The 15,587-nt window shown below is 47.1% G+C and overlaps 2 protein-coding genes across 2 annotated transcripts in view; one reads left to right on the forward strand and one right to left on the reverse strand.

Moving 5' to 3' along the window:
• Window positions 1–2,856: 2,856 nt before the first annotated feature.
• The window catches only part of CDCP2 (CUB domain containing protein 2), a 32,580-nt gene continuing 19,849 nt past the window's right edge, over window positions 2,857–15,587 (reverse strand). Inside the window, exons 5-6 of the mRNA XM_056532413.1 lie at window positions 5,185–5,363; window positions 2,857–3,459 (exon numbers count right to left, since the gene is read on the reverse strand). Of these exons, the coding sequence (XP_056388388.1) occupies window positions 3,145–3,459; window positions 5,185–5,363 (494 nt within the window). The 3' untranslated portion in view covers window positions 2,857–3,144. The remainder of the gene's footprint in view (window positions 3,460–5,184; window positions 5,364–15,587) is intronic.
• The window catches only part of LOC130283031 (dynein light chain Tctex-type protein 2B-like), a 64,853-nt gene continuing 57,673 nt past the window's right edge, over window positions 8,408–15,587 (forward strand). Inside the window, exon 1 of the mRNA XM_056532164.1 lies at window positions 8,408–8,648. The gene's annotated coding sequence lies outside the window, so the exon portion shown is untranslated. The remainder of the gene's footprint in view (window positions 8,649–15,587) is intronic.

Genomic DNA, 15,587 nt, shown 5'->3' on the forward strand with positions numbered 1-15,587 from the left:
GTTATGCTGGAACATACATTTCCCATTGATTTGCACTGGACTTTAAACAAAAACCCCGACCCTGGCAAATGAGAGTAGGCTAGGGTTAAATTAACTATCCTATATTTTAAGTGGACATATAAGTAACATGTGACCAAGTATTATCGAAATATCTCAAGGTGTTTAGAAGTTATGCTGGAACATATATGTCCCATAGACTTGTATGGTACTTAAAACAAAAACCCCGCCCCTGGCAAATGGGGGTGAGTAAGGGTTAAATCACCTATCCTATGTTTGTTGTTGACATATAAGTAACATGTGGCCAAGTTTCATGTTAATATCTTTAGCCGTTTGGACGTGATGCAGGAACATACATACATACATACATACATACATACACACACATACATATATACATATATACATACACACACACATACATACACACACATACACACACACACACACATACATACATATATACATACATACATATATATACACACACATACATACATACATATATACATACACACACACATACATACACACACATACACACACACACACATACATACATACACACATTGGGGGAGATATATCAAAACCTGCACAGAGGAAAAGTAGCCCAGTTGCCCATAGCAGCCAATCAGATCACTTCTTTCATTTTTAACAAGGCCTCTGCAAAATGAAAGAAGCAATCGGATTGGTTGCTATGGGCAACTTTCCTTTGCACAGGATTTGATAAATCTCCCCCATTGAGTTATATATATATATATATATATATATATATATATATATATATATAGATGCAAACAACGTAATGCAGTGTTTCCCAACCAGTGTGCCTCCAGCTGTTGCAATAATACAATTCCCAGCATGCCCGGACAGCCGAAGGCTGTCCGGGCATGCTGGGAGTTGTAGTTTTGCAACAGCTGGAGGCACACTGGTTGGGGTACACTGATGTAATGGTTTGTAGTAGAAAAAAAAACATGCAATTTTGACCCATATGAGCTTTATTTTATGTCTCATTGTTTTATTCAGCACCAACATTATCTGCAGCTTTGTGTTCACATTCAGTCATTTAAAAGAAGGGGGTTGCAGCTCCCTGCACGGTGCTTGGACAGGAGCAACAATATGCAGGGTAAAGGCAGAATAATGACACCATACTGGATATTTGTCCATTTTAAAGGGGTACTCTGCCCCTAGACATCTTATCCCCTATCCAAAGATGTCTGATCGCGGGGGTCCGGCCACTGGGACCCCTCACGAACGCTGGGCCGGCAACGCGGCGTTCTGAACACACAAGCCTGGATCTTCTATGTTTGTAACATCAAGCCACAGCCCCTCTATTCATGTCTATGGGAAGGAGCGTGATGGCTACTACATAGACATGAATGGAGGGGGTGTGACGGCTGTGGTCGCCTGTCATCCGGCACAGAGCGGAGCTCACTCCGTGTATCAGATGACCGGGGTGCAGCGCAGGAGATCCAGATGTCTAACCGCGGGGTCCAGCCGACTGCTGCTGACCAGCATCCAAACATGATTTTCGCCTGGATAAAGCAGCCAAAGGTATGGCCGCATTACATGTGTTCACAAGAGGAAGCTCATGTGGGTAGTCTGGGGGGGTGGGGGGTGTAAAACACTGGTGACAGTTAAATTGGAATAACCCCTAAGGGTACGTTCACACGAGCGGATCCCCAGCGTATTTTACGCTGCAAATCCGCCGCTGTATGGTGCCTTTACATGTGCCTGCTCGGAGCAGCAATATGCTGCTACGAGCAGACACACTGAAGCAATGTGTGAGTCGCCGCACATGCACGGTGTACTCGCACACGTCGCAGCTGCTCCCCCTGCTCTATGAGCTAGGCTGAGAGCTACTGCGATGTGCGAGTACACTACGCATGCACGCTGCGACTCGCACATCACAGTGTGTCTGCTCGAAGCATACAGCGGTCCTTCAGCGGCGGATCTGCAGCGTAAAATACGCTGGGAATCCACTAGTGTGAAAGTACCCTAAAGTTATAATTGAGTTTGTAATAATACATATGTATGCCTAGCATTCCTGAAAACAATAACTATATATACACTATACATATTTGCGTTATGTATTATCCCATCTGCTGTATTTATGCCCTTTTTGGGAAGTAGACGGATGAACCAGCTGTATGTGACATATTAGTACTTGTATATTCTCCTCCTTGTTGTAGGTATACTTTAGATCACTGATATATATCAGGCACATATGGATATAGATTGCTATATGGTGTCTATATTACCAGCACAGCAATAGAGTTCTTGAGTTTCTTGTATCCATTCTTGTATTTGACAGTAAATGCACAGAGGTGACCAGTGAGTCCCAACCTTACTGCCGGGGAACCCCTAAAAACAGCTTCCACTCCTAGTGACCCTTAAAGGGGTATTCCAGGAAAAAAAAAATTATATCAACTGGCTCCAGAAAGTTAAACAGATTTATAAATCACTTCTATTAAAAAATCTTAATCCTTCCTATAATTATCAGCTGTTGAAGTTGAGTTGTTCTTTTCTGTCTGGCAACAGTGCTCTCTGATGACATCTCTGCTTGTCTCGGGAACTGCACAGAGTAGAAGAGAAGAGGTTTGCTATGGGGATTTGCTTCTACTCTGGACAGTTCCTGAGACAGGTGTCATCAGAGAGCTTTTAGACAGAAAAGGACAACTCAACTTCAGCAGCTCATAAGTACTGAAAGGATTAAGATTTTTTAATAGAAGTAATTTACAAGTCTGTTTAACTTTCCTGAGCCAGTTAATATATATATATATATATATATATATATATATATATATATATATACATATATATATATATATAAATGTTTTCCTGGATAACCCCTTTAATGCCATTCCTGCCTCAAAGAGGTATGTATAGGCAGGTAATGGGTTCTCGTATAATTCGAATCCAGTGCTGTCTGAAATATATCTAGTGCTTTACAAAGCTGATGAGTTTGTCTTCTATATTGTATAAGTGACAGGTCCTTTCATTGTTATGTTCTGGGAACCCCTGGTTGGGGCTCAAGAAACCCCATGGTCAGGAAACACTAAAGTGGACCATTCTGCCTATTAGCCTTCTTGTTGGGTTGTAGTAATAGTCATGGTGACTATTTAGGATACAGACCAGGGTTCACTGTTACAATAATACCAGTCCCACCACTGCAATAATCATGAGTACCCCGGCCAGTATACAGATGCTGATGAACACCACATCACTGCTATCTTGCCCGCGGTCGCTGCTCTCTGAAGCTTCGGCCTCCGGAAGTTCGGAATGTCCTACGTTCTCTGCTTTTCCATTAAGCTGGGCCGGGTCTGAACCAGATAAGATGCGCACCGAGGCCTCCTTCCTCTTGGGTTCACATTGCACCTCATACTCATGGACGTCCTCTTGAGCACCCAGAGAAAAGTCCACATAAAGGACGCTCACGATCACCGAGGTGTTGTTCCTTTTCTGGAAATGAAACACACTGTGAGGATATTGTGATACACGTAGTTCTTGATATGGCTAGGACTAGGAATTTTCCTTAAAGGGGTACTCCAGTGAAAAAAATTTTTTTCAAATCCACTGGTGCCAGCATGGTATACAGATTTGTAAATTCCTTCCATTTAAAAATCTTAATCCTTCCAGTACTTATCAGCTGCTGTGCTCCAGAGGAAGTTGTGTAGTTCTTAGCAGTCTGAACACAGTGCTCTCTACTGACACCTGTGTCCATGTCAGGAACTGTCCAGAGCAGGAGAGGTTTGCTATAGCAGTGTTTCTCAAGTCCCCCCAACAGGTCATGTTTTCAGGATTTCCTTAGTCTTTCACAGTTGATATAATTATGGTCAGTGAATCAGGTATCACCACATCTATATCACCTGTGAAAGACCAAGGAAATCCTGAAAACATGACCTGTTGGAGGTACTTGAGGACCACGCTTGAGAAACACTGTGCTATGGGGATTTGCTCATACTCTGGATTGTTCCTGACATTGGCCAGAGGTGTCAGCAGAGAGCACTGTTTTCCACCAGAGTACCCCTTTAAAGGGTTACTCCGCTACCCAGTGTCCAGAACATTGAGTGCGTGCTTCCATGTTCACGCCCGCCCCCTTGTGATGTCACACCCCGTCATGTGACGGCACGTCCCGCCCCCTCAATGCTAGTCTACGGGAGGGGGTGTGACGGCCGTCGGGCCCCCTTCCCATAGACTTTCATCGAGGGGGCGGGGCGTGATGTCGTGAGGGGGCGGACATGAACACAGACGCACGCACACAGCGTTCGGAACTCAATGTTCCGGACTCTGGGGTGCGGAGTAACCCTTTAAATTTCTCAATCTACCCTGGTAGAGTGGTGCTTTTGGAAGCTTTTTTTGTATAAAGGGGTATAAGATGAAGACAACATGGCTTCCGATACCGATAACGTCCAAAATCATGAATATCGGTTGATAATATTGGCCTATCCGATAATCGGTCGATCCCTACTTCAAAACACACTTTTAAAAGACAACAATGATAAATGTCCCCCATATATGTATAGTGGGACCTCAAAAAAAAACTAAACTGAAAAAAACGCTAAAACTTAACTTTTACTACATTCCGCATGATGGCCCTACATGCTTGAGATGTCCAAAAATAATAAACCATAAATGAATTTAAAGGGGTACTCCACTGGCCAGCATTTGGAAGTAAATGTTCCGAACGCTGTTTTTGCGCTGCGAAGGTCGGCCACTCCCCCTCGTGATGTCATGGCCACGCCCCCTCAATGTAAGTCTCCTATAGACTTGCATTGAGGTGAGTAGCCAACCCCCGCAGCGCGAAAACAGCGTTCGGAACATTTACTTCTGAACGCTGGCCAGTGGAGCACCCCTTTAAATTTTTATTCAACTATTATTTTTTTTTTTTTTTTTTGGGCGTCTCAAGTATGGTGGGGCTGTCATGCGGAATGTGGAATCAAGTAACAGTTACCTTTAAGAGGTCTGTATACTTTTTCAATATTCAGCTGAGCATATTAAACAAAATGGGGCTTGGCTGCAATACCAGACAAAGCTCGCTGACAAGCGTGGCGCTGTTGTTGCAAGTGTAAGGATCTCAAACAACCCCATTTCTCTGGGTGGTTTGCAATGACCAGCTTGTATTCACACATTAGTGACCATAGTGCTGTCTGATCTGGAATATACATAAGTGTATTTGTGGATTACCTGTGGCTCTGTCCCGCACGTGTCAAAACGAGCATAAATCTTGTAGTTGCTTCCGGATAACTGCGCAGCGCAGGTTGGTGTTCCCAGGTAGATATGGCTCCTTTCTAACTGGGGAACAGATTGAATGGGGATCTGGATGTGGAAGTCTGTGCGGGTGCAGCTGACGTTAATTGGAACCACTAATAAAAAAAATAAAAAAAATAGAATTTATTTAATAAAAAGTATAGTTAAAGGGGTACTCCCCTATCCAAAGGATAGGGGATAAGATGTCTGATCGCCGGGGTCCTGAGGCTGGGGACCCCCTGCGATCTCCCTGCTGCACCTGACGTTCATTTAGAGCAGTGGTCTCCAAACTGTGGCCCTCCAGATGTTGCAAAACTACAATTCCCAGCATGCCTGGACAGCCGTTGGCTGTCCAGGCATGCTGGGAGTTGTAGTTTTGCAACATCTGGAGGGCCACAGTTTGGGGACCACTGATTTAGAGCGTCGGGTGCAGCGCTGAAGGCTCGTGATGTCATGGCCACACCCCCTCAATGCAAGTCTATGGGAGGGGGCGTGCGAGACATCTTGCAACTTATTCTAGAATCTCCTATATACGATATAGCTGAAGATTAGAACTCAAGAACAAAAGGGGAGGTCTGATGATGTCACTGTCCATATATGGGCGGTCTGTACACGGTAACTTTTTTATATATGGACAGTCTATACATGTCAGTACTCTTCTCCACCTCTGGGGCGGCGGCGGTGGTACTGTTGTCAGCCCCCTTAAACATTTCTATGCAGAATGCAAAATTTGGAGATTGATGCTATACTTTAAAGGGGACCTCCGCCCCTAGACATCTTATCCCCTATCAAAAGGATAGGGGATAAGATGTCTGATCACGGGGGTCCCCAGCGGCGGGATCCCCACGATCAGACATCTTATCCCCTATACTTTTGATAGGGGGATAAGATTTCTAGGGGCGGAGGTCCCCTTTAAAGTATAGCATCAATCTCCCTGCTGCACCCGGCGTTCGTTCAGAGCGTCGGTGCAGCGCACGAGGCTCGTGACGTCATGACCACGCCCACTCAATGCAAGTGTATGGGAGGGGACGTGACGGCCGTCACGCCCCCCTACCATAGACTTGCATTGAGGGGGCATGACCGTGACGTCACGAGTGGGGTGTGACCGCGACGTCACGAGCCTCCGCTCCGCATCACCAGTCATTCGGCACAGAGGGAAGTTCGCTCCGTGCACTGGATGTCTGGGGTGTCGCAGCCAAGATCGCAGGGGTCCCCAGCGACCAGACATCTTATCCCCTATCCTTTGGATAGAGGATCAGATGTCTAGGAGCAGAGTACCCCTTTAATCTATCATCTACATCAGTGTTTCCCAACCAGGGTGCCTCCAGCTGTTGCAAAACTACAACTCCCAGCATGCCCGGTCAGCCAAAGGCCGGAAAGGCCATTCCGGAGATTGCGGGGGGTAGTTGGACATCCTGCGATTCTCCGGAAGAGGACCCCGGCTCTCTCAGTGTGAAGCATGTGTCGTTTACCGGTAGACGGCACGCGCTCCATTCATTTCTATGATGATGTCCTATTGCTGTACTCGGCTCTTTTCGACACTTCCATAGAAATGAATGGAGCGTGTGCCGTCTACCGGTAAACGACACATGCTCCTCTCTGAGAGAGCCGGGGTCCCGTTCTGGAGATCGCGGGGGGTCCCAGCGGTGATCATCTACCTATCCCCTATCCTGCGGATAGGTGTAAAGTTAATTGTAGCTGGAGTTCTCCTTTTACCGTAGGCAAGTATAGCAAAGTAAGAACAATAGTGCAGCTCACAATTATACACTGACCGAGGTGAATTGGGCAGAACCCCTATACCCAAGGTGTGATCATTTAAGAAAATTAATAAAAAAGGTAAACCCACACCTCAAGGACAGTGATAATGAATAATTATTTGAATTCAATAGCCTTTAGAGATGAGCGAACTTACAGTAAATTTGATTCGTCACGAACTTCTCGGCTCGGCAGTTGCTGACTTTTCCTGCATAAATTAGTTCAGCTTTCAGGTGCTCCCGTGGGTTGGAAAAGGTGGATACAGTCCTAGGAGACTCTTTCCTAGGACTGTATCCACCTTTTCCAGCCCACCGGAGCACCTGAAAGCTGAACTAATTTATGCAAGATAAATCAACTGCCGAGCCGAAAAGTTCGTGACGAATCGAATTTACTGTAAGTTCGCTCATCTCTAATTAGGTTACGTTCACACGTGCAGATTTCTGCCACCCATTGACTTCAATGGGTAGTAAAATCTGCTACAGCAAATCTGCAGCAGAGCACCTGAAAGCTGAACTAATTTATGCAGGAAAAGTCAGCAACCGCCGAGCCGAGAAGTTCGTGACGAATTGAATTTACTGTATGTTCGCTCATCTCTATTAGCCTTGTATAATAATTATTGGCTGAGACCGTGCTTCAAATATCAAATGAATAAAATGTATTAAAAAATAAAATAAAAATGTATATAAATGTGTATATATAAATTCACACAGACCTTCGGAGATACCGCACGGCGATTATCGTGTCCAGCGCAGTCTGGACCAGCCGCGGTCTAGATGTGAGTGTATCACCGCTAATCAGCGAGAGGGGACGGCACCCACAGTGAAGGCGGTAATATAATATAATTCATTTTTTCCATCAGTGGCTAACGGCACAGAACTGTGTGGATCCATAATTCTACCATTACTCTACCATTATTCACATTGCTGGACTATACCGGACTATAAGATAATCAAGATTGCCGGAGTATCAGTCACACTGCCGGATTATCAGGCAGTCTGCTATCTCACATTATTTTATATTTTTGCATATATTTCTATCATGTTTTATGCTATATCTATGTGATTATTTCTATTATTTCTCCCACAAGGTCCCTGTGAGAAGAATTTTTATATACCGTATATACTCAAGTATAAGCCGATTTTTCTTGCTGAGAACGCCCCCCTCGGCTTATACTCGAGTGAACTCTCCGCCTGTTAATCCCTTCATCAGTGGTCTTCAACCTGCAGACCTCCAGATGTTTCAAAACTACAACTCCCAGCATGCCCGGACAGCCGATGGCTGTCCGGGCATGCTGGGAGTTGTAGTTTTGAAACATCTGGAGGTCCGCAGTTTGAAGACCACTGCGCGGGCCTTCGTCATCATCCAGACCCCCCCCCCCCCTTTAGTTTTCTACTCACCTCCCCTCGGTGGGAAGGAAGGGTGAGCTGGTCCGGGCCATCTATGCTGCAGGGACGTCTGCTGCGCATGAACGTCCCTGTGTGTCGTCGTCAAGGCAACGTCACTAGTCCGGGGCCGGCCCGGAGCGAGCGGAGAAGAGGGCCTCCCGGTGAAGATGGACAGCCCGGAACGACTAACCCTCCCCACCGGACAGTCCCTGTAGCATAGATGGCCCGGCCAAGCTCATCCTTCCTTCCCACCGAGGGGAGGTGAGTAGAAAACTAAAGGGGGGGGGGGGGGTCTGGATGATGACGAAGGCCCGCGCAGTGGTCTTCAACCTGTGGACCTCCAGATGTTTAAAAACTGCAACTTCCAGCATGCCCTGACAGCCGATGGCTGTCCGGGCATGCTGGGAGTTGTAGTTTTGCAACATCTGGAGGTCCGCAGGTTGAAGACCACTGAGGGGATTGACTGGCGGTGATTATGACGGGGGTGATAATGACAGGGTGATGATGACGGGGGAGGGGGGGGGTGTGTGTGAAAATGACAGGGTGATGATGACGGGGGGGGGGGGGGGGGTGAAAATGACAGGGTGATGATGACGGGGGTGATAATGACAGGGTGATGATGACGGGGGGGGGAATGACAGGGTGATGATGACGGGGGAGATAATGACAGGGTGATGATGACGGGGGTGATAATGACAGGGTCTGGATGATGACATGGGGGGATGGTGACAGGGGGATGATGACGGGGGTGATAATGACAGGGTGATGATGATGAGGGTGTTAATGATGAGGGTCTGGATGATGACATAGGGGGGTTGATGTATTTCCCACCCTAGGCTTATAGTCGAGTCAATAACTTTTCCTGGGTTTTTGGGGTGAAATTAGGGGGGTCTCGGGTCGGCTTATACTCGAGTATATACGGTACATTTTTTTATTTTATTTTTTTAATAAATTTTATTCATTTGACATTTGAAGCCCGGTCTCAGCCAATAATTATTATACAAGTCTATTGAATCCGAATAATTATTCATTATCACTGTCCTTGAGGTGTGGGTTTGCCTTTTTTATTCAAGTATAGCAAAGTGTTTACAAAAGGTACTTGACGTTTTACGTAAAGCCATGAAAAGTTTCCATGTAACTGTAAACATTCGCCAAGTATGAGACAACTGTGGATCAATAGGCCTGTAAGGTTCAGTCTGCAGAATGGGCAGCGCGCAAAAGATGTTTCGGTATGATCCAATTCATTATAGACCCTGAGAGGGTTAAAACAAAATCCCAGCATCATTTCTGCAAGTAACAACAATACAGCTCGGTCTGTAATTCTCCCAGTGAGTAGGGAATCAATAAGAGATGAGAAGGGCTTCTTATAGCCAGTGCATTACGAAACCATTAAAAGCTTTTCCTATATACAAAAAAGTGCATTACAGCAAGAGACAGAGAAACCCAATCCTCGGGTCCGGGCAGACAGATTGTAAATCACTGTAAATTGCATTTCCTCTGCTTTTATGCTTCCTTATTTAGGAGCGATCATCTCTCGGAATAATTTCATTTTGCAATGTCTCAGGTTTTGTGTCTGAACTTGGCACATGAGGCTAGAAGGAGCCATCACATTCATATGCCCCCCGCCGCCACCAGCTGTGCCAGGTCCTGTTGCCCAAAACATGATCAAAGATACCCTACTACACACTTCCAGTTGCTGAAGTCTCAAGTCTTCCAGTACTTATCAGCTACTGTATACCCTGGAGAAAGTTGTGTAGTTTTTTTTACAGTCAGACACAGTGCTGCCAAATTCCTTAGCCCTTTTAGGGGTGCTCCCGAGGAAAAAAGAAAGGTTTTCATGTCAACTGGTGCCAAAAAGTTATACAAATTTGTAAATTACTTCTATTTAAAAATCCTAATCCTTCCAGTACTTATCAGCTGCTGTTTGCTCAAGAAGAAGTTGTGTAGTTCTTTCCAGTCTGACCATAGTGCTCTCTGCTGCCACCCCTGTCTGTGTCAGGAAATGTCCAGAGCAGGAGAAAATCACCATTGCAAACCTCTCCTGCTCTGGACAGTTCCTGACACGGACAGAGGTGTCAGCAGAGAGCACTGTGGTCAGACAGAAAATAACTACACAACTTCCTCTGCAGCATACAGCAGCTGATAAGTATTGGAAGGATTAAGATAGATAGAAGTCATTTACAATTCTGTACAACTTACTGCAGGGCCGGCCCAAGACATTGTGCTGCCTGGGTCCAAGAGTGAAATGTTGACCCCCCCCCCCCCAAAAAAAAATATATGAATATAATAGAAAACACAACCGTGATCTGCAGTTTTACCATTTGTTTTCATGGGACTTTTTTTATCGCTTTTTATACATTTTTGTGTTGAGTATACAAAGTGACCAAGAATACACAATTTTGGACATTGTTTATTTTTTATTTTTTTTTATATTAACCATGCGGTTTAATTGACAATATATTTTTAGAGTTCGGACATTTACGCACGTGGTGATACCACATATGTTAATGCTTATTTTTGTTTACATTATTTTTAATGGGAAAAGGGGGGTGATTCAAACTTTTATTAGGGAAGGGGTTAATTTACTTTTATTAATTAATTATCTTCACAATTTTTTTGTCCCCAGAGGGGACTATTACATGCATTCTTCTGATTGCACATACGGTTCAATGCTGTGCCATAGTATAGCATTGATCAGTGTTATCGGTACTCCACTGACCGGAGCCCAAAAGCACCAATCGATTTTATATGGTACAGGGGGGATCAAAGAGGGAATTGGGGCAAAGGGTGGATAGGATGGGGGGGGGGGGGGGGCGATTGAAATGGTGAAATTTCACAGATGGGGTCAGAGGGGGGATTGGGAATTGAGGTGGCCTCTCTGATCCCTCTGTGCCATTTTAACTACCCCTTCAACACCCCCCCCCCCCCCCGTGCCATTTCAGTGTTGCCACCCAAACCCCCCCCCCCCTCCATTTAAGTTACCCCCCCCTCCACCTCTGATCCCCCTATCTAAAGGTTCTCCCCAGGCCTGTGTCTTCAGCAGGCTCAGGTGCATTGGTGCTGCAGCCTGGGACGGGTCTCCACTGTTGTGCGCGGTCACTGACGAGTGACGTCACTTGGTACGTCGGTGCGTCTCTCGTCAGTCCAAGCAGCTCACTGAATGAAGTGCCACACCACAGTGAGTGACCAGTGGCGAGCTGGTGTCAGCGCAGCGGCACACATTTTATCACCAGGTGAAAAAAATCAGGGGCAACAAAGTGCCGCCTGGGACCATGGCCCCTCCGGGACCCATGGTAGGGCCGGCCCTGACTTTCTGGCACCAGTTGATATGAAAAACTTTCTTTTTTCCGCTACTAGACATCTTATCCCCTATCCAAAAGGATAAGGCGTAAGATGTCTGATCGCGGGGGGCCCCGCAATCTCCTGCAGCACCCGACGTTCTAAACAAATGCCGGGTTCCTGCGGCAGTGGTTGTGACGTCACGCTATGCCTCCTCCATTCAGGTCTATGGGGGGGGGGGGGGGGCATGTCGGCTGACACGTCCTCTTCCATAGACATGAATGGAGGTGGCGTGGCCATGACATCACGGCCTCCAGCCGTGTTCAGAACGCTGGAGCACTGGAGTGCCCATTTAAGGGCTAGTGAAATTGGCAGCAGCAGGCCAAACTTTACAATTTACATTTCTAAATAAAAAAATAAACCTCTATATGAAGTGGATCTGGATGAACAGTATATGTGTATGTCATGTACAGCATATCTTCTTTATCCGTGGTCTTCAATTTGTGGACCTCCTGCTGTTGCAAAACTACAACTCCCGGGAATGCTGGAAGTTGTAGATTTGCAACAGCTGGAGCTCCACAGTTTGGAGACCACTGATCTAGATGATATCAGAAATCTATCTGTGGTCTACACTTTTATTTTTATCCTGACTTCCAGGTTCATTTGTTTGTCCAGGATTGTATCTGTGTAACCATGTAACACCTGCCACTCAGGTACATTAATACCGCCGCACCATGTACAGGGAGGGGATGAGCAAACACTGAGCAGTAAAAACAATGAAATGTGATGTCAGTTCTTATCACACAAGAATTACATCGCAGAAAAGCGAAAGGCTGTTGAGATTAGAAAACAGTGACACGTCCTCTGACTGGTATTGCGGACCCATTTACTGTAAAGGTGACTGGTGCAAGGATTTTTGTTTAAAGGGGTACTCCGGTGAAAACCTTTTTTCTTTTATATCAACTGGTGGCAAAGTTAAACATCTTTGTAAATTACTTCTATTAAAAAATCTTAATCCTTCCAGTACTTATTAGCTGCTGAATACTACAGAGGAAATTCTTTTCTTTTTGGAATGCTCTCTGATGACATCACGAGCACAGTTCTCTCTGCTGACGTTATAATAATAATAATAATAATAATGCTTTATTTATTGTTGTCCTTAGTGGGATTTGAACCCAAGTCCCCAGCACTGCAAGGCAGCAGTGCTAACCACTGAGCCACCATGCTGCCCTTAGCATACATCTGCGATGCATGGTTGCTAAAATGGACAGAGATGTCAGCAGAGAGCACTGTGCTCGTGATGTCATCAGTGTTCCAAAAAGAAAGGAATTTCCTCTGTAGCATTCAGCAGCTAATAAGTACTGGAAGGATTAAGATTTTTTAATAGAAGTAATTTACAAATATGTTTAACTTTCTGCCACCAGTTGATTTGAAAGAAAAAAGGTTTTCACCGGAGTACCTGTTACGCCGAGCGCTCCGGGTCCCCGCTCCTCCCCGGAGCGCTCGCTACACTCTCCCCGCTGCAGCGCTCCGGTCAGATCCACTGACCCGGGGCGCTGCGATTCCGCTTCCAGCCGGGATGCGATTCGCGATGCGGGTAGCGCCCGCTCGCGATGCGCACCCCGGCTCCCGTACCTGACTCGCTCTCCCTCGGTCCTGTCCCGGCGCGCGCGGCCCCGCTCCCTAGGGCGCGCGCGCGCCGGGTCTTTGCGATTTAAAGGGCCACTGCGCCGCTGATTGGCGCAGTGATTCCAATTAGTGTCTTCACCTGTGCACTTCCCTATATCACCTCACTTCCCCTGCACTTCCTTGCCGGATCTTGTTGCCATTGTGCCAGTGAAAGCGTTTCCTTGTGTGTTCCTAGCCTGTGTTCCAGACCTCCTGCCGTTGCCCCTGACTACGATCCTTGCTGCCTGCCCCGACCTTCTGCTACGTCCGACCTTGCTTCTGTCTACTCCCTTGTACCGCGCCTATCTTCAGCAGCCTGAGAGGTGAGCCGTTGCTAGTGGATACGACCTGGTCACTACCGCCGCAGCAAGACCATCCCGCTTTGCGGCGGGCTCTGGTGAAAACCAGTAGTGACTTAGAACCGGTCCACTAGCACGGTCCACGCCAATCCCTCTCTGGCACAGAGGATCCACTACCTACCAGCCGGCATCGTGACAGTAGATCCGGCCATGGATCCCGCTGAAGTTCCTCTGCCAGTTGTCGCTGACCTCACCACGGTGGTCGCCCAGCAGTCACAACAGATAGCGCAACAAGGCCAACAGCTGTCTCAACTGACCGTTATGCTACAGCAGTTACTACCACAGCTTCAGCAGTCATCTCCTCCGCCAGCTCCTGCACCTCCTCCGCAGCGAGTGGCCGCTCCTGGTCTACGCCTATCCTTGCCGGATAAATTTGATGGGGACTCTAAGTTTTGCCGTGGCTTACTTTCCCAATGTTCCCTGCATCTGGAGATGATGTCGGACCTGTTTCCCACTGAAAGGTCTAAGGTGGCTTTCGTAGTCAGCCTTCTGTCTGGAAAAGCCCTGTCTTGGGCCACACCGCTCTGGGACCGCAATGACCCCGTCACTGCCTCTGTACACTCCTTCTTCTCGGAAATCCGAAGTGTCTTTGAGGAACCTGCCCGAGCCTCTTCTGCTGAGACTGCCCTGTTGAACCTGGTCCAGGGTAATTCTTCCGTTGGCGAGTATGCCGTACAATTCCGTACTCTTGCTTCAGAATTATCCTGGAACAATGAGGCCCTCTGCGCGACCTTTAAAAAAGGCCTATCCAGCAACATTAAAGATGTTCTGGCCGCACGAGAAATCCCTGCTAATCTTCATGAACTTATTCACCTAGCCACTCGCATTGACATGCGTTTTTCCGAAAGGCGTCAGGAGCTCCGCCAAGATATGGACTCTGTTCGCACGAGGCGTTTCTTCTCCTCGGCTCCTCTCTCCTCTGGTCCCCTGCAATCTGTTCCTGTGCCTCCCGCCGTGGAGGCTATGCAGGTCGACCGGTCTCGCCTGACACCTCAAGAGAGGACACGACGCCGCATGGAGAACCTCTGCCTGTACTGTGCTAGTACCGAACACTTCCTGAGGGATTGTCCTATCCGTCCTCCCCGCCTGGAAAGACGTACGCTGACTCCGCACAAAGGTGAGACAATCCTTGATGTCTACTCTGCTTCTCCACGTCTTACTGTGCCTGTGCGGATGTCTGCCTCTGCCTTCTCCTTCTCTACTGTGGCCTTCTTGGACTCTGGATCTGCAGGAAATTTTATTTTGGCCTCTCTCGTCAACAGGTTCAACATCCCAGTGACCAGTCTCGCCAGACCCCTTTACATCAATTGTGTAAACAATGAAAGATTGGACTGTACCATACGTTTCCGCACGGAGCCCCTTCTAATGAGCATCGGATCTCATCACGAGAGGATTGAACTTTTGGTCCTCCCCAATTGCACCTCGGAAATTCTCCTTGGACTTCCCTGGCTTCAACTTCATTCCCCAACCCTGGATTGGTCCACTGGGGAGATCAAGAGTTGGGGGCCCTCTTGTTCCAAGGACTGTCTAAAACCGGTTCCCAGTAACCCTTGCCGTGACTCTGTGGTTCCTCCAGTAACCGGTCTCCCTAAGGCCTATATGGACTTCGCGGATGTTTTCTGCAAAAAACAAGCGGAGACTCTACCTCCTCACAGGCCTTATGATTGTCCTATCGACCTCCTCCCGGGCACTACGCCACCCCGGGGCAGAATTTATCCTCTCTCTGCCCCAGAGACTCTTGCCATGTCTGAATACGTCCAGGAAAATTTAAAAAAGGGCTTTATCCGTAAATCCTCCTCTCCTGCCGGAGCCGGATTTTTCTTTGTGTCCAAAAAAGATGGCTCCCTATGTCCTTGCATTGACTACCGCGGTCTTAATAAAATCACGGTTAAGA

This window comes from Hyla sarda, chromosome 7 (assembly GCF_029499605.1).
Source record: "Hyla sarda isolate aHylSar1 chromosome 7, aHylSar1.hap1, whole genome shotgun sequence".
Taxonomy (NCBI): domain Eukaryota; kingdom Metazoa; phylum Chordata; class Amphibia; order Anura; family Hylidae; genus Hyla; species Hyla sarda.